The 19,039-nt window shown below is 42.4% G+C and overlaps 2 protein-coding genes across 3 annotated transcripts; both read left to right on the plus strand.

The window, feature by feature from the left end:
• Positions 1-335: 335 nt before the first annotated feature.
• Positions 336-2,635, plus strand: star (steroidogenic acute regulatory protein; the record flags this gene model as incomplete). The annotated part of the gene is made up of 7 exons (XM_080499749.1): positions 336-399; positions 619-726; positions 885-1,012; positions 1,213-1,371; positions 1,485-1,669; positions 2,281-2,374; positions 2,508-2,635. 7 exons carry the CDS (start codon positions 336-338, stop codon positions 2,625-2,627), a joined length of 858 nt encoding a protein of 285 aa, XP_080355875.1. The 3' UTR covers positions 2,628-2,635.
• A 4,760-nt stretch (positions 2,636-7,395) lies between these two features.
• Positions 7,396-17,933, plus strand: elmod3 (ELMO/CED-12 domain containing 3). Of its 2 annotated transcripts, none has more exons than XM_080499731.1 (13): positions 7,396-7,441; positions 8,770-9,538; positions 10,238-10,309; positions 10,394-10,468; positions 10,551-10,617; positions 10,941-11,009; positions 11,088-11,176; positions 11,621-11,744; positions 11,879-12,001; positions 12,103-12,233; positions 13,207-13,283; positions 13,398-13,525; positions 13,927-17,933. In XM_080499731.1, the coding sequence occupies exons 2-13, from the start codon at positions 9,503-9,505 to the stop codon at positions 14,175-14,177; spliced, it is 1,242 nt and encodes a 413-aa protein (XP_080355857.1). In that variant the 5' UTR covers positions 7,396-7,441; positions 8,770-9,502; the 3' UTR covers positions 14,178-17,933. The 2 variants fall into 2 exon arrangements, with proteins under 2 accessions (XP_080355857.1, XP_080355858.1); XM_080499732.1 differs by lacking the exon at positions 7,396-7,441 and adding an exon at positions 8,102-8,142.
• The last annotated feature ends 1,106 nt before the right edge of the window (positions 17,934-19,039 follow it).

The following is a 19,039-nucleotide window of genomic DNA, read 5'->3' on the forward strand; positions in this document are numbered from 1 at the left end:
CTAGATGTTATCTATCTTACACCGTGTTGGTGAGACTCTGAAACATGCTCATCATGTCCGGCGACCTTGGTGACATGGCCATTGGAGAAGTGAGGTGATGTGGCTGTGTGTTTATCTACGTGATGATAGCACAGTGGCCTTGTGGGAAGCGCTCTTATATATACGCACTGTGTCCAACGTCTGCAGACGGAGGAATAATCTCGACGGCTCTCTCTCACCCATTTAGCCACGACTTCGCTCTCGAGATTATCTGCACCACGAGCAGAATCTGAATCTTTGTGACTCACTTCATTTTTCTACTTTTAAGCTGCCCTAAAAAACTTCTGGAAGAGAAAATGCTGCCTGCAACTTTTAAACTGTGTGCCGGCATCTCCTATCGGCATATGAGGAATATGACAGGTGAGTGAGGGAAAAAAACAGTTTTCAAAAGTATTTCTTTATTGTATAAGTATTTCAGGTTTTCTATAATAGAGAAAATCTGAGGTCCACTAATGCGCTAAAAGATTTAAAATAGATAAATTTGATTTTTTTCTTTCATTTGTGTTTTTCCCATGGTTCCAGCTGCAGAATGTGAAATGATGATGAATGATCACAGTTGTGTCTGTCCATGGTTTCCAGGTTTGAGAAGGAATGCCATGGTTGCCATTCATCATGAGCTGAGCAGACTCTCTGGTCCAGGGCCCAGCAACTGGATCAGCCAAGCCCGTCGACGCAACTCCTTCCTCAGTGAGTTGTTGTCGTTACAGAGTCACTTTAATTCCATACAGATGTCCCCCTGAATATAAGCGATGGACATAATAAACCGTGTGACGATTCCTTCTGAAATACAATAACACGACTGTGGGACGTTCCCATGATTTAGTGACCCGCTGTTCTCTTTCCAGGCTCTCGGATTGAGGAGGACGCGCACAGCGAGGAGGAGATGTCCTACGTGAAGCAGGGGGAGAACGCGCTGCAGAGAGCCATCGGCATCCTCAGCGAGCAGGACGGCTGGACCATCGAAACTGTAGCTGTGAGTACAAAGTCACACGCTGGGCTGAGTGATTGTCCTCAGAGGCACTGAGTCATTCAGGAAGTCGTGACTGCAGGTGCTCGAGCAGGGATGATCACAGAAGGCCGTCTTATGATTCACGACTTCCTTTGGGAATGTCGCATGGCCGTTCGTGGTCTCATGCTTTTCTGAATAGTTCCTGCTTCAACCGATTTTTGCAGCCCAACGGAGACAAAGTCCTGAGTAAGGTGCTGCCTGATGTTGGGAAGGTGTTCAAGCTGGAAGTGGTGTTGGAGCAACACCCGGACAATCTGTATGAAGAGCTGGTGGGAAACATGGAGCAGATGGGGGAATGGAATCCAAATGTGAAAGAAGTCAAAGTAAGCGCTTACAAAAAAAAATCATTCCTCGTTTTTTATTTAAAATCCCTAATCAGCACAGCAAAAAATACTGACGTCTTTGTCATTAAAAATGCTTCTCTTTGACGCGTCAGATTCTTCAAAAGATTGGCAAGGACACAATGGTGACCCATGAGGTGTCTGCAGAAACACCCGGTAACCTGGTGGGACCGAGGGACTTTGTCAGCGTCCGCTGTGCCAAACGCCGAGGCTCCACCTGCTTCCTGGCTGGGATGTCTACTCAACACCCAAAAATGCCCGAACAGAAGGGCGTTGTCAGGTAAATCAATCTGTCAGTCTACATATTTTAACAGCTGTGACATGTGCATGCATGTGTGTGTGTGTGGAGAGAAATTCATTTTTTATTTGTTTCAGCAGCACGTTGGTAGATTCCTGCCAAATTGTCAGATCCTTCATTCAATACTGAATGCCCTGTTCAGACACCAAAGTATTGACATTTTGTTGGCGCAGCATTTTTTTCCTCCCCTTCTTATATCCCATAGCTTGTAACAAACTGCAAGCCCATATAAGACAAACATCTATAGAGAGTTGTAGCACACAGCTCAAGACATATTTGAATGTCAGATTGTCAGAATGTCGTTAGAAAACGTTTTTAAAGAGTTTTGTGTCATTTATGTGTTATCTTCCACCCTAATTTGGACTCCTCTGTTTTAATGTTGTCTTTTAAAATGAGTTTTCATAATATAAACCGGTACTGTCCTTGAAAGTCTTTGTCACGTTTTGGAGTGTTTTCCTATTTTGTATGAAGCCTTTTGGATTGCAGATTGTGTAATCATTCAATAAAAATACAGATTGTTATGAGGAAAACGATCTGTGTGCAAGGAATGAATGACTATTTGCTCTCACATGTTTAATTACCTCTATTTTCAGAGCGGAGAATGGGCCCACCTGTATTGTTATGAAGCATTGTGCTGACGATCCAAATAAAACCAAATTCACCTGGTTACTAAGTCTAGATCTAAAGGTAAATCACTACGTATAATTTGTGATATTTAACTATCATGACGGAATTCGTTGTCATATAATTTCAAATCAATCTGTCTGTGAAATGTATTTGAGAAAATAAAATGAACAAAACTATGGTTTCGTCTCATCAGGGCTGGATCCCCAAGACGATCATAAACAAAGTGCTCTCCCAGACGCAGGTGGACTTTGCCAACCACCTCAGGCAAAGGATGGCTGATAATGTTTCTATGGGGATGGCTCCTGCTTGCTGACACTCGGCGTCTCCTGGGGCTTTGGCACTGTGCACTCAAGAGTGGCAGAAAAACAACCACTGCTCATTAAAGGAATCAAGTAAATCTGCTTTTTAAAATAAATAAATACTGTAATTGTGAATGTATTCAGAAAATCTGATTAAGATTGTGCTTTTCTGAGGTTTTATGACAATTGTAGCTCCCAGAAATAGAAAATCTATCACAAGATGTAACATCGCTGATAAATTCTTGTCGTTTGAGGGTTTTTTTTTTCTAGCCATGGCAAGGATTAGATCATTTGTGCTCCTTTTAGGTGCAGAGACCCAAATTTACACATTATAGAACAATAATTTAAACTTTTTGAATCAAGTTTTGAAATGGCTTGTTTAGGATTTGCCTCCTGAGTCTATAAGTAAAATCTCTTATTGAATGGATGAGTCTACCGGTTCATAGACCAGAGACTTAATAATCTGACAATGTTGAACTAATTTAATAATTTGTGATTGTTTGCTGCCTTTGCCAATCACTTTTGTGTAATCTTCTGCTCCACTTTCTTCATGATGGGTTCATGATGTTCAACAACATTACAAGAAAAATGAAGGTAGACTTGTTGAATCTTGAGGAGTTTCTGTATTTTAAATTAGTATTTTTTTCCACAGTCCCCTCAGAGTTCTACAAGTTAATGGTAGCAAACCTCTTCACATACAGTCTATGTTTTAAAGTTACTGCCTCACTGACGCCTCCTGCTGGTGCAATAGAAAGGCTGCAATTTGATACCAACTCATTTATGAGCTCTCTGCTCTACCTGGTCAGAAAACAGAGTGCACCACTAACTTATATTGTTTCATTGTAAAAACCTTTGTGTTGTTGTTGCTCCCTTAGCTGTGAAACTGTACTTATACTTCCATGTATTATTTATTGATATCGCATAGATGCATGACATTCCAGCCACTGTACCAGTCAACCGTGTCTCTCAATATGTTTGATGTATGCTTTTGTTGCAGTGATGGAAAAGTAGATTAACAGTTGAAAGATTTGTTGCTTGGTTTTTTTGCTGATACACACAAAGTTAAATAAAATACAACTATTCTCGTATTCATTTCATTGCTTATCAACATTTGTGAATCTTTGCCGAGACACGTGCTTTGTTGTAAAGATGTTTTTTTCCTTACCTTGTGCCAAAAAGAAATTTCCCTCCAGCTACAGATAAATGAAAGATGTTCTTTCACATATAAACATTGTTGTTAGGATTTTATGGCTCTTTACAAAAAAAAAAAAAAAAGACAATTGTAGTTCCCAAAAAGTGTTTTTCTGATCCGTGATGAGTTTTCACACTGACATTTTGCCAGAACGAGCAGGTGTTTGGCCGTTGAGAAGTGTGAGAAGCTCAGCGACTCGAGCGGCTCAGTGTGAGCCAGCAGCGCATTCCCTGAGATCGAGTAAGAGTGGATTTCATCCCAAACAGGAAATCTGTCCTCTATTACTGCTAGTTGTGCAACATTTCTCCCATTTCATGTAGTTTTGTTGGATCCAAAAAAAAAAAAAAGTTTTGTAACAACTCATTTCCTTGGAATCAAAGCTGACGACAGGGGCTGTGCAGGATCAGTGAGGTTGACGAATAAAGGTGTCACTGACCGTCTTACATAATCAATATAGAAGTAAGATAGTCACTGGCACTACTTCTATTCTATGCAATAATGTCTGATCAGGAAGACCTAAAGTGGGATTCTGAAGTAAACTTAAAAGTGAGCTGACCGCTGAGGGAGCCATTTTTCTACTTTTTCCAGAAGTAATTCCCGAGACAGAATGAGGAGTTTTGCTGATCCTGACTCATTTGTGCTTCGAAAGACATTCATGTTCAAGTAGATTAGTTTGAAGTCCTGCTTGCGTAATACAAAGCAAGAACCTTTTTTTTTTTAAATCCCTGTAAGAATATATCAGGAAGTAATAACTGACATCTGCTTAAAAACCTTAAAAGATCTGAACGTAACCAGATGTGATTTAAACTGTCTCCCTTCATAGATCTTATTCCACTATTTGTGTGTAATGAGAAGAGACGAGAAATCCAGGGCGCAGGAAAGAGACATTATATTAAGTTGTGTAATAAGATAGGGAAGACAAAACAATGAATCCTTGGCAATGATGACAGCCTTGATTAATTTGTTTTCTCGCAAGTATTTGTTTTCATTCACTCAATATCCATCTCTGCATCCTTGACCAGAGCTCAGCTGTAAACAAAAAGCTCATTCTATCAGACAAGAAATGTAAACACACCCACATTCCTGAAATTAAAAGACAACACCAAACACTCTCAAGAGGTAAGAGCAAATCTCTAAAAGGGCTGAAAAGACAGTCGTTGGGTCGAAGGCCCTCGTTGTCGCTCTGTTTATGAAGGCGATAGGGAGGGCTGCTGCTGTGGTGGGTCGCACAGCGAGACGATCCCCAGATTGAACCCGCGCTCAGGGGCCTTGTAGGTCAGTGTGAATGTGAGCCTGAGGGATCGTCTATCTGTGTTGGTCCCGTGATGGTCTGCAAACCCTGCGACCCCGCGGGATGAACTGTTTGGGTGGATGCAAAGGAGATGTAAATGAGGGATTTAAAACAACCTGAGAAGCCGGATTGCAGCAAAGAAATGCAAAACAAAAACAAAAATATCACTGAAAATTCACAACAAAATGCATGGTGGCTGCAAACAGATGGGAAACCAAAAGACTGAAAAAGTGACACAGAGGGAGCAGCGGATCGATTATGTTCAAAGGGATGAGAAATAAAAACAAAACGGTGAATAAAAGAAACGTGTAAAAATACTGAGGCAAAATTACAGGATAGAAATGCAAATAGTGGGAACCAATAAGGATATGGAAAATAGTCAAAAGACACACAATTGTCATAAAAAAAAAAAATTTTACACCCACAAAGAGGCAAAAGGTCAACAAGAAGTATGAAATGACAGAAATGTGATTAAAGTGTCAGTGATAACATGCAAAATGGAAACAAACAAACCAAACCTGCCCCAGACAGAAGTGAAGAAGTTGATTTAAAGAAAGAAAAGCATCGAGATGGTTTCTAGATGTTAGATTCTAGGTTTCAATAATTTAGATTAAGCCAGAGAAAGAAAAAACAATGCACAAAACAACTTTATTTTAACCACATAGAGGTGACCAAGGTGAGACACGAAATAAATAAAATTAGACCAAAATAGTTTTTTAACATCTAAAATGGCCCTGAAATTACACAAAATTATGTAAAAAAAAAAAAAGTGCAACATAGGCACTGAGTGACAAAATAGCTCAAGCTCATTATTATATGTTTCATGTTTCTGCCAGCCTTGAAGGGACGCATAGGAAACACATACTATGTCTATAACCAGCACTCCATGTTTTAAAAACAGCACCTATTAAAAAATGGTCAGAGTCTCTACCTACACTTTATTTTAATGCTGAGCAATTGAAAAGTAATTTGTCCTCGCAGTACAGCCGTGTGTTTCTACTTGAAGGCCAGAGGTCAAGGCATTGTTTCTCAGCTTTGGGTAAAAATGCAACACAAAACAACCATGAAAGGACAAACAGAAATATCCTGGTCGTCTGTGTGCAATGGGCCAGGTTTCATATTCCACACCTGTCTTTGGAGGTTTCAATAAAACTGGTTAATTTATTTCTGGAATAATGTTGTCATAATTTAGTTTATGAAAATGCCTGGGCTGTGTCTATGGATAATATTATCCCTGAAAGAAGGTATTAGGGAGGCTGCAGGCTGAAATAAAAAGTAATTCTTGTGCCTGCCTCAGTGGCAAGGTGCAACGATGACCGTTTTTGTGTGGATGGCCGTTTAATTTAATTTAATTTAATTTAATTTAATTTAATTTAATTTAATTTAATTTAATTTAATTTAATTTAATTTAATTTAATTTAATTTAATTTAATTTAATTTAATTTAATTTAATTTAATTTAATTCATTTATTTATTTTCTAACATTTTTTCTATGAGTAATTATAGTCCTGCACTGTGGAGAGCACAGACACGCAAAAGCACATCAAATCATGTAGAATGTTAGTGAATGGGTTGGCACAACTTTTATTAATGATTCCGCTAACCGTTCCCAAAATAAATTACCAAAAACTGTGGGGAAAAAAACATGGCCTGAACAAAGCAGATGGGAGAGGCACCTCATGGAGGAGATGAACAGTTGACGAGATCCATTTATTTCCATCTGTCACCATGGAGACAGAGATGGAGATCAAATGATTTCGGTAGGGAGAGATAGGCAAAAAAACATTTCCTCTGGAATTTTCTAGTTTCTTTAAGCTGCAGTGTGCGTACCTTAAGGCCCGAGGTCAGCTCATCTTTCTCTGCCACACAAAACAATGGCACAACACACAGAGATGACCAAAGTCAGATGTAAATTATTAAAATTGGACAAAAAAAAAATTGAGCCACACACAGCACCAAAATAATGCAAAACATCTGCTTGAATTTGGGATGAATATGAAGCTGTGATCAAGGCCCATGTTGAGGAGGTTAGATTAAAAGATGCTGTTGTCATCTATGACATTATTACTCATAACGTTATTTAATAATGTAATTCTAACCCTAACCCAACCAGTGGAACTGTGGCTGTATTTGGAGCATGGTGGTGTCGATGGAGGGGGGGGGGAGAGAGAGAGAGAGAAGGAGGTCGCAGTCAGGCTCCGTTGAGCGAGAGAGAAGCGATGACGTAATGAAGCTGATGTCGGACGGGGAAGACTACATTTCCCATGATGCACTCGGAAATTACCGTGGCCACTGGACGGGGGAAGGGAAGCTGAGATTGGAGGGAGAAACAATCAGAAACTGAGGTACTTTTAAAGAGAAAAAAAACGAATCAACCGACAATACATCGCTTAATCGCTTTGCAGGCCGCGGCGTCGCAATGTTTCCAGCGTGTCCATCAGGCGGCGGAGACAGGAGCTGCTTTGTTGCCGCGTTGCCGTGAGGTTTGAGGAGAGACTCCATCCCCGTTACAGTCCGGTAGCTCTCCGCCGTTAGCCCCGCTGCTAGCCTGGCAGCTGGCTCCTCTCCTCTCCACCGGCTCTCCGCTACTTTCAAATCACGGGCGGATTTCGCGACATATCTCGGGGTTTTTTGTTTTTTTTGTGGGTGTTCGTCGCAGATTGGGTTCGGGTCTCGTTGCAGCGGCTGCGTGTTTTTTTTTTATTTGTGTGTGTGTGTGTGTGTGTGTGGTTTTTTTTCCGCTGGAAGCCGCGGAGCTGCGTCTTTGTGCCCGCGGGGCTGCTAGCTGACATGTTTGCTAACCCCGTCGCCCGTTCCGGAGAATAACGGGAGTCGCTGTCAACTCCACGGTGTGTCACTGTCCACGGCTGTCATCTGAAAAAAAAAATTCAAAATAAATAAATAAATAAAAATAAGGAGGGTTTTGTGTCGTTTCGTCGACATTGGTCCGAGCCGAGGCTGCAGCGCTCGGCTGCGGGTTTAACTTTAAGAGTGCAGAGCCGCAACATTGCGCATTGAAAATACTTACAAATAAAGTCAAAGTGTGGTAAGTACATTATGCATCTTGTATACTACACACACATATATATATACCCCGTGCAGGCTGTAAGACCTTTTTGCAGAAAAGGTGGAAACATTTGTTTGCCTGTAACACATTTTAATAGGTAATCGTGGGTTCAATCTATGGTGCATATGGAACAATGTAAAGTGTCAGTAAATCACTTGTCTAATAGGGATTAGCTACATCTGGATGACGACACTTTATTGGGGCAGTTTTCTTACCAATGTTGTAATCCCCGTACATAAAGAGAAATAGAATCCAGCAAGTCATCACACCAGAACAAAGCAGCAGGAGGACTATGTTCGAAAATAGCAAGGCAATCTAATGAAATCTGAAACATTTATACAGGAACTTAAGATGGAAAAAATATTTGAGGTGCTTTCAGCTTAACATTCTGACTACAATCACCTTCTCTTACGTGTTATTTGCTGCTTATTGGGATAAAATGTTCCTTTAAATCGGTTTTGTCATGGTTGAATATCGGTTTTGCGTGACTTTTTTTTTTTTAACATTACTGTGTATACAGTAGGTAATGATTGATTTGTGTGTTACTTGCATCTTGGATGTATTAACTTTGTTTTGTTGAATAATTGTTTTTGGTCTACTTTTCAGGGCTTGTGTGCTTGTGACCATCCCTCCTGAGGACTTTGGCTCTCCGAGACCTCCCCTGACCCATGTTCCTCTAAACTCCTGCAATTAAAATTTTTCTACCGACTGGGGTTTTTTTTTTTTTTTTTTGGAGGAAGGTGGAAGCCTCGACACAGCTTTGGTGCAAGTAAAATAAAAGGATACTTCCCGTAGATGCACATGAGACTATTCCGGAGTGCCCAAGTAATGAAGTTTCTTGGACAAGGAGATCCCAGCCCTGAAGAGCAATGTCATTGTCCAGCTTCTGTGTACCTGTGGTGGGGTTGAGGAGTGGGGCAGATCTTTGGATGCGAGGAAGGAGGCAGGTTTCCAGGAAAGGCGTATATTGATGGATAACCCTTTACTCCAGCCAGCACTTGTGGACTGATACCTGCACGTTACCCCACGATCAAACCAGACTGCCATCAAGAAAAGAAAAAAAAAAACAACAACCCACACAATCATCCTTCGCCGTTACGCAGTATGATGGACTCTGCGGTGGTTTCCTCCAGCAGCTGATAAATGTGGACATCAAGATAACGGTGTATGAAGGAGAAAATGAGTCAACTATAGAGACCTTGAGTCACCGCAGGCGCGTGCACAACAGAAACCATGGTGGTCCCTGCATCAGCTCTTCAACCCATCCCTGCTTATCACTTCAGAAGCCTTTAGAGGCCGGCATCAGGAACGCGCTCATTCACCGACACGCTTGCATGCAATGGAGGAAGACATTGATGTCACGACCCGCATCGAGGTACCCTCAATAGATCCTTTTGTTTCGTGAAAATGAAAACCGGCGGCGACGCACTTCCGTGTTGGTCAGTCTTACTGGAGCGCAACCGTCTGACCACATGGTCACGCTCAGCGGGGGTCTAATGGGAGCCTTCCGAGTCCACACTATGTTTTAATGCTGAGCAATTAAAGAGGTCATTTGTTTAAGCAGTTCTGTCACACGTGTTTACCTTAAAGTCCGAGATCAACGGTTCCTTCGCGTCCTCGGCTCTAATCTCTGATTTGGCATGTTGCTGGCGGTGGCAGCTGACGGGGTGATTCCCTTATCCCCGGCTTGATTTTCTAGCCATAACATTACCTCTCGCCGTGCAACGCTTATCCTTGTATCCTTCATTTGTAAACAGCAAGCAAAGCTTGTTCCTCTCCACGCTTGAGAGCAATGTAACCAGACAAGGACTTTTTTTTTCCCTCAAAGGAAGTGCACTTTTAATTTCTTTTCATATTTTCATTCAGCTTGTCTGTCAAGGCAAAACAAATACTAATATACAGAAGTTTTAAGGTTTAATCAAGGTTTGATCACGTTCTTTTTGGGGGGGGGGGGGGGGGTGATGCAACTATATTGGAATATAATGAAGCATGCGTTTATAATGAATCACCAGTCTTGTTTCATACACTGTGGACACGTCTTGAGTGTCTGTCCTGTGTCGCCTCCCTCCGTTAGGGTCTGAATGGTTTGTCCTGTGAATGTAAACCGTTTGAGGAGATCACCAATGGACACTCCAACCATAAACCTGTGAGTGCAGCTCCAAAACCAATTTCATTCTCGAAATTAGTTTTTTTTTTTTAATTCTGAATTTGCTTGTTTGTTTCCTTGCAGGTCATGAATGGAGTCGTTATAGGTCATAATGTCAAAGACCACACCAATGGAAGTGCGCCTCTCAGATCATTGCCGGTAATTGAACCATTTCCTTGGCATCTCCCTCGGAGCAGCGACGCTCTTCTTCACTGTGACTTCTCGTCTGTCTCTGGTCCAGATTTCAGCCCTGAAGCAGAACGGCCTCCTGCAGACACTGGCAGCCGAGGACCAGCCAAACCCTGCAGGTAAACGTACGCTGCTTCTCCTTTTGTCACGCATCTTCTTACCGCAGGAGTCTGGGTGTGTCTCCTGGATACAAGGCAGCAGTTGCAGGTAAAAGCTCACTCAGGAGTAAAGGTTGCCTCCTCGGAGGAGGCGCGGGCTCAGAGAGGCACTCTGGAGGATCAATCAGACGGGAGGGATTTATGACTGAGATGGATGTGACAGTTTGAGCACAGCTCATTGGTGGAGTTTGTGCTCATCCCGTCTGAGTGCTACATTAAAGTTTGCGTGTGAACATCTTAGTGGATTACTTTTCTCATCTATCGTCTTGTCGTTTCCTTTGCAGAGGAAACTGAAAATTCGGAGTTGGAAAAGGCCAGGCAGGAGTGGGACGCTTTGGAGAACATTCAACCAGGTCAGATTCGTCTCACCTGTTTGTGTACTTCTGATCAAGCCAAGACTTTGTCAGCAACTTGATGCCGTGTCTCCACAGTTCTGACCGAAGACTCAAGCCCGACCCCGCTCATCCCCTTCAACGAGGCCCTGCAGTACTTTCAGACCACAGACCTCGGGGACTTGCTGGTAAGCAATGCAACATGGAGGAACCACACATTAAAGCATCAAACGTTGTAAAACAATGGGCCTTTTAAAATGAGGAACATCTCATTGAAAGCAGAAGCGCAAGAGCGGGAAAAGGGGAAATAGTCGTTGATCTGCAGTGACGTCCAGGAGCCGCGAAACTGCACATGTACCTGAACAATGAACTGTAACCACAGCTTCACTTTATTATTGTACCAATAAAACACACAAGGGTGCCGTGACAAAGACATAGACGTTTGACAGAGAAGCAGAAGTTAAACTACAATTAAAATAACGACAGACAAGTAAGTTGCTGACGGTAGAAAACATGAGTAAAACAATCCTTTGGCTAATGAGTATTAATTGTGGATAAAATAACGAAGGAACAAGCTCATGAGACATTTAGCTGTAAATTTTAAGTTTTTTTGTGTGGGGGGGGTTTTGTAGAAGAACATCCAGCCAACCATCCGCAGGACTGGACTGGCTGCGATCACACACTTCCTGTTCGGGCCTCCGCGGCTGCACAGGGAGCTCCTGGAGGAGAGGGACCTGGTGTTTGCCATCGCACAGTGTGAGTGATCCGTTGGTCAGTCTGGTTGTGTTCGTCCTGCCGGGTGTAAAACTCATGACTTGCCTGTAATAGAGGGTTTTTTGTTTTCCCTCCCCTCCTTTGAGCATGTTTCTGTGTGCGTGTGTTTCTTATAGGCCATGTGGACAACAGCCAGGCAGTCCACATGCGTGTCCTCCAGACCATTTATAAGAGGCTGATTGGCAGCAGGCTGGACTGCCCTCGCTACGGTTCACACTGGGAAAACATCGGCTTTCAGGGTGAGACTCCCGCTCTTCGGGTTTACAGAATTCTCTTTTAAGAGGAAGCCACGATTTTACGCCGCATTCATCTTCCTCTGCGTTTGCTTTGTGCACTGCAGGTACAGATCCAGCCACGGACCTGCGTGGTACAGGCTTCCTGGGACTGATGCATACTTTGTACTTTGTGATGGACCCAGAAACTCTACCGCTGGCTAGAGACATTTACAAGTTATCACAACACCCGACACAGGTATCACTTCTTTTTTTTTATTTCATTGGGCATTTCTATAGTTGTATTACAGTTTGGTTTCTTTATATACAAGGAGACAAAATCACCACAACGATGCTGTGTGTCACTGCGATGATTATTACCAGCTGAGCGCTCACGGCGGCTTGTACGATGTTTATTATCATTAGAACGGTAGGAATTCTTTCATTGCGCACACCTGCAATGATCGCCTGCAAGGAGGAGGCGCTCCTATTGTTTGATCCATTAAAATGCCCTATGCTGCATTAATAATGCATTTCAAATGGACCACGGTTCACTTCAAGGATTTCGAAGTGGACTGAGAGTTTCTGCCCTCGAGTGGTGTCCATGACATTTTAACAGATGATTTATATTTACGGTGGGATGACTTCATTAGGTTTGGCCTGGTTGGAAAGGCGTGCAAACGTAATAATCTTGTGCGTAAAACACGTGTGAAGGCAGGTCTAATAACTCGGTTCATTGACGATTGTGTCTGATCAATGGGAAAAGTAACACTTGATTTAGTGTATTTACCTTTTTGTATTTGCTATATCAGGCATTTATACAAGAGCACTCAAAAACACAAACATTCTGGTGTTGGTGTGCTGAAAGATATTTCCTCAGCTGAACTTCACCCGCCAACACTTCAGACTCTGTGTTATTAAACTTCACTTTGTGCTCGGAGGCACGCCGGTCTCCATTCAAACCTCCTCGGCAGATTCGAGTGATGATAAGCAAATCCCTCATTCAGATACTTCTTGTGCACGAGCTCTGTCGATGACGCCAATATGCTTCGTTCACAAACCAAATGTGCTGGTGTTTGCCTGCGCTCAGAATTCAAGGCTTTTTGCTCGAATTGTTAGAATTGCACCACACCTGTTTGATATGGGTCACTACAGCTGGTCACCAAACATGTGCAGCTTTGAATATTGTCTCTACCTTGTATTTTTTATTTATTTATGTCTTCATTTTTCAGAACTTTCCATTCAGTGTGATGTCAATCAACATGACCCGCATCGCCCTCCAAGTGCTCAGAGAGGAGGCCTTGTCCAAGTGAGTCCCCCTCCTTCACTTCGTCCCTCCCCTGCGTCATCTCGCCGTGTCCACATTGCGTCTCTTTGTCACGCGGCGTCTCCTCCCAACGCGTCCCTCTCTGCCTGTGTCCAGGGAGTGCAATCGTCGTCAGCAGGTGGTTGGCGTCCTTAATGAGTTCTACGTTGCCACTTACCTGCACCTGTACCAACTGTGGAAGACCCAGCAGAAGACCATCGCCGACTCTGGTTTTGTACTAAAAGGTGGGAGAAATCTTGCTGTTAAAAAAAAAAAAAAAAAAGTCCAGTTTCACCGTAAGCTTAGAATGTAAGGCAGCAGCTAAGTATTTTTCCTAAGCACACACAAAAAATGACACATTGAAGTCCAGCCAAGAAAAAAAAGTCACTTCTGGTTTTCTAAGTAGTGTATGAAACAAATGAGATGTCATTTATTCCTGAGTACTCGTTGTGCTCCTCAGCGCTTTTCGGTCCCTTCTCATTCGCTCTGGTATTGCGCTTAAATGTGTGAGTGCAGCGAGGAAACTGCCTTTTCCTCGAGCTGAAATAACGTTGAAACGGAACGTCCAGACTGCGGAAGCACGGTTTGATTCCAGATTGTCGTCCCGGCGTGAGTCCCCCGACTTTCTGTGTTTCCTCTCCCGCAGAAGTGGAGCTGTTTGCCAAAAAGAACCCCAAGCAGATGCTGCGCCGACTAGAGGTCTTCCTGAAAGAGCGGCGGGCAGGTGGAATCCCCCGCGGGACATCGCCGGACCCTCAGGCCCAGCAGAGCTCGCCCAGCCTGGGGGAGCGCGGGGCCAAAGCTGGGACGGGGCCGGGAAGCAAGGGAAAGGAGATGCACTTCACAGGAGTGTGTGATCTACCGCCAGACATGGAGGGAGAGGCCAGACTCATCTAAGCTAGACTGTGTGTGTGTACGTGTGTGTGTCTGTGTGTGTGTGTGTGTGTGTGTGCGCGCGTGTGTGTGTGCGCGTGCGAGTGTGTGTGTCTCACTCAGAGCTAGAGGAAGAGCCCCACCAGATTTAGGACCTGCTATCTGAACCTATTCAAACACTTCCACTCCTTCCACTGAGGCTGGGGTGTTGCACTTTGATTAAATTTAGCATGTCGATCTTTCAGAGTTATATTTGAATTCTCTTCTTTTTTATTATTATTATTATTATTATTTATTTTTTAAACCAGTGAATTATATAAAGCCAGTAACGCAAGATGTCACAATAACAGAAGGAAATGGATACTTGCACTTTTCTGTGGGTTTAGCAGCCAAATCACTCGCTGCCACATTCGACCAGGAGTAGAGGCGTCGTCGAGAGGCACAGGGCGGCTTTTCAAAAAAGGTTTTTGCATCTGCTCTCATTCAGAGATACAGGTTTATCACGCGCCGCGCCACCAAGGGCAGCCCCCCCCCCCTTCTGCGTATCGTTGGAACGCTCTTGTTAATTTTATGGCGACGGGGAGAAAAATGAATGACGTGGAAGCCTGGCTAGAGGGCGGGCGTAAGCAGGTTTTCAGTCGGCACCAAAGGAGTGGGCAAGAGAGAAAATAAATGCAGATAGTTCTGAGCAGAAATTTACGAATATACATTCTTATGTTTAAAAAAAAAAAAAAAGCCACACATTGGGCTTTCAATGCAGCTTGTTTTGACGGTCTGATCTCTTTGCCTTCTGTTAGGGTGACAGAAATATGTCAACAGGATACAGAACGGACTCTCAGTACAGATGTGTGAAGGTCCATCCAGTTGTTCGTTTCCAGCGGTCTGCTAGACTAGGTCCAGAGCTCCCCGAGTAAAGTGGGAATATATTTTAAATAACTAGAAAAAGTAAAAAAAACAAACAAAAAATACTATTTAGTCCTTTCTGAAGGGGGCAGCTGTCCCTTTAAGCATAACTTCTCTGTTATGACAACGAGCACTTCAGAGTTTTGTTATCAATCTTCAGGCTGACCGTGAAGAAAAAGGTTTTCACATCGTTGATTCATCCGAACGTCCACAACGTCCGACTTCTCGTCTTTTCACGATTAAAGCGAAGGAAGTGCTTCATAACGGAGCCCCGCGCGCTGGGCTGAAGCCGAAAGTCTGGAATGAGCTTTCTCTACATTCCGTTAAAAGCATGTGATTGTAATTTCTTTTTTTTTTTCTTTTTTTTTGGACCAGTTAAAAAATGTATTCCTGTTTGTGTGTGTGTGTGTGTGTGTGTGTGTGTGTGTGTGTGTGTGTGTGTGTGTGTGTGTGTGTGTGTGTGTGTGTGTGTGTGTGTGTGTGTGTGTGTGTGTGTGTGTGTGTGTGTGTGTGTGTGTGTGTGTGTGTGTGTTAAAATACATGAGCTGACATTGATGAAGGGTGCCTCTCCTCGGGGATGTAGGAGATGTATGATACAGTATGCAATCCCAGCTCTTACTCTATGATAATCAAAACGCTAGTGCTGTGTGATGATAGAAATTGTTCCTAACTTCAGGGTTTGTGCACTCGTGCAAGCGAATGTGTGTGTGTGTGTTTCATATGACAGGAACTGACTAGAGATGGGGTGCTTTCCTCTGCACACAATAAGCCAGCTTTACTAAGTACTTCATCCACCAAGCTGCAAACGGTACTTTTGTCCTTTTTTTTTTTCTTTTTCTTTTTTTTTTTTAAGAAATGGTACATGGCAGTCGTGTGGACGACATTCAACCCAAAACGACACGGTCGTTGATTTGCTTTTTTTTTTTTTTTGAAAGAAAATCCAAACCACCACACGGTGGCTGTGTGGCCTGGGACGGGTCGAGCTCCTCAGCAAAGCTGGTTCCTGCTCTGTGCTCGCGTGAAACCATCCCCCATCGCTGTAGTCTCAATCTGTAGCATGTTCAGGTAGCACTAGTACTGTAGCATCCTATAGTCTCCTCCTCCTCTTCGTAAAGCTTGTTGATGTCACGTCTCAGTTACAGTCTGTAGTGTCAATGAGTGCGCAAACTGTTACTACTATAGCACATACATTTCATCCTCTTTTTTTTTTTTTTGGTTTCCCTCCAGCCTCCTCCGGTAGACACGCGACTCGGCGGCACAGTGTCTGTTTATCCCAGAGATTGTGGGATCGGCTTGACGTGGTATTGAGCTCAAACTTGTCTTCTAAGAAGGTGATAGTAAATTTGGTGCCTACGTCCAGTGGAGCCACGCGGGGTTAGAGTGCTGGTTTGCCCTCTCTTCCACCACCCCACCCCTCTTTTCATTTGAGCCATCGTGCCACAGTAGACTTCCTCCATTAATGTAACGCAGTAAGTCGGGGTCGGCGTTGCTCCCCGAGTTAAATCGCAGGCATGTTAACAAATTTCCGATGTCAACTGACCACAGTTTTTAAACTGTGCCCCAACATGTAAAACTTCAGAGATGAGCTGGTGTAGATTTGCCAACTGTTTGCAAGTGTTTTAATCGGTCAGGAAAATTTGCACTGTTGTAGATATTTGATAGTATGTGTGACGTATGCAAGAGGAAACAGGCCATCTTCAATAGCCATATTGTAATATTCACTATCGTCCACCTCATTAAGAAGTTCAGATTCCCCTCCTCCTCATTCTAAAAGACGTTGCACCGCTGATGTGATCTCGTTTTGTTTTTTTTGTTTTTTTTTGTTTTGTTAAATTTTAAACTGAGGAGCAGTACAGTGTATGTAAATCAGGAAGTTTGTATATAGAGAATTAATGATTGTAACTGTATGATTGTCTGTAGGGCATTATACTGAAACACATTGCTTACCTCAAAACCTGAGACAAATCTCTTCTTTCTCTCTCCTGATGTTCGTTTGGCCTCTCAGTCCAACTCTTCTCTTTATGTTCTCTTCTACCTAGGCCTTTTCTCATACTAATTGGACATATATAATGTATATTCACCCCCCCAAAGCACTACGTTATAGCAAACTAACACAAAGGCTGGTCAATGTTACGTATACTCTATTTAAAGATACATTTATAGACACTATATGGGCCCTCACACGCTCTGATGCACACCTGCAGATTTAAAAAACTCCTTTTCAAACCGGTCTACAATTGGCTGATGTTTACCATGTCGAAATAAGCTGGTTTTCTTGTGGCTTCAGTGGTAGTACAGTATACTTTTGCAGTGATTAAGTGTTTGATGTCGGGAAGAAAAGAAAAAAACACTCAAAACAATCCTGTCTTTACAGCTCCTGTCACAAGCAAACTGTTTAATATATGATTGTAAAGATATAGGCTTGACTAGCAGTCATAATACTGTGTATGCTTTTACCTTGGTATATATTCAGTATCCAAACAAGGCCTGATTTATCCTGTCATATTATCAAAACTTATATTTTCAGCAGATGTAATAGATCATATTCTTATGCGTTGTTCATCGTTTGGAGTTGAGAAACCAGAACCAAGAGAAAAAATGTAATTAAAAAAAAAAAAGAAAAGAGAAACGGGTTCTTGCAGGTTGTGGGATGCTCTGAGAGGTGTGGCCTGAAGTTCTGCTTGAGACAGCAGCAGCTCGGCAAATACAATCACTTCTCTCAATACCCTGCGCTTTATATGAAGGTGTTTTAACTGTTGCCGTCGTCATGTCCCTCAGAGCATTTTATGACTGTACCTTGATTGTAGAAGCCCTATTTTATACTGAAGAGTTATTTCAGAATACAGTATGTGCTGTACATTAAATGTATTGTATGGAGAAAGCTAAATAAATGCTGTTTAAAAACTAAACCACCGAGTCTTCCTTTGACTGTTCTGCATGGTGAGTGGCCTCTCTGGTATTGTCGTCACCGTGGCTCCATGAAGCTTCAACAAAATGAAGTGTAAATAAACATCAAACCACAAGAACAGGGGGGGAAAAACAACTAAAATTGTGAAATAGGAATGTTGAAAAACAAATCTAGCCTAAATGTCTAAGTTATATTTAAAAAAAAATGGCTGCACAACTTTATGAGGTTGAAATCACCCAAAATGTCACAAAAAGCAAAAGTTGTGGCTCCAATTTGGTTTTACTTAGTGGAAAGCTGCAAAATATAAAACTCTTGTTCATAAAGGTTGTAGAGCCCCGGATTAAACCAGATTGACCCCCCCCGACATCCTCCCTCACACGCAGTAGTACTCTTTAATGTGTGCTTAATGCAAACATGTCAAAACATAAAGGTACGCAAAATATTCCTAAATCTTTAAGTATCTTAACACTTTCCAAAGCAGTTTTTGTTCGGTTTAATTGATGGATGACACCTTCAGACAGCCCTCTCCTTTTTTTTTTTTTTTAATGTTCATATCCGCATGTTAATAGTTAATAGAAATGCTGTTCTGTCTGGAATCAGGGCACAACTGTAAATAGTTTAGCTCTTCTTTAATCCAACCACTAGAGTGCACACTTTAATTGTTTCTATTGGTACACATGTTCCCCAATGAGTCTGCAAAACAAGCCTCTAAACATATAAACGTATCAAACGAAGGATTTTAGCACAGGTTTCACTCATTTTTGCATCAAAATTACTTGAATTTTGAATTTCACTTTTTTTTTCCCACAGTGCTTTTTACTTCCAAAACAATCCTGGTTTATTGTTATCTTGGAGGTTTGGTGTTGTAGTGAACCTAATATGTGATCCTGGTGATCGACCTTCCATGCAGGTATTAAAAGGTTACTGTTAAAAGTCTTTTACTGACAATATTCCAAGCTTCAGTGTTTAAAAAAAAATATTTTCCCGGGTCAGCATTTAAGATTTCTGCTTGCTCCTTGTTGCTGCAGTTTGCTCCTCTCCAGCACAAGGTTGGGATGTTCTTGTTGGTGGCTCA

This window comes from Blennius ocellaris, assembly GCF_963422515.1.
Source record: "Blennius ocellaris genome assembly, chromosome: 7".
Taxonomy (NCBI): domain Eukaryota; kingdom Metazoa; phylum Chordata; class Actinopteri; order Blenniiformes; family Blenniidae; genus Blennius; species Blennius ocellaris.

What these genes read in the sequence shown, in the direction of transcription:
- elmod3 (XM_080499731.1), top strand. Translation starts at nt 9,503, where the DNA reads ATGGAGGAAGACATTGATGTCACGACCCGCATCGAG. An exon ending in CAGACCTCGGGGACTTGCTG is followed by an intron (nt 11,177 to 11,620) that starts GTAAGCAATGCA and finishes GGGGTTTTGTAG; the next exon opens with AAGAACATCCAGCCAACCAT. An exon ending in GGAAAACATCGGCTTTCAGG is followed by an intron (nt 12,002 to 12,102) that starts GTGAGACTCCCG and finishes TGTGCACTGCAG; the next exon opens with GTACAGATCCAGCCACGGAC.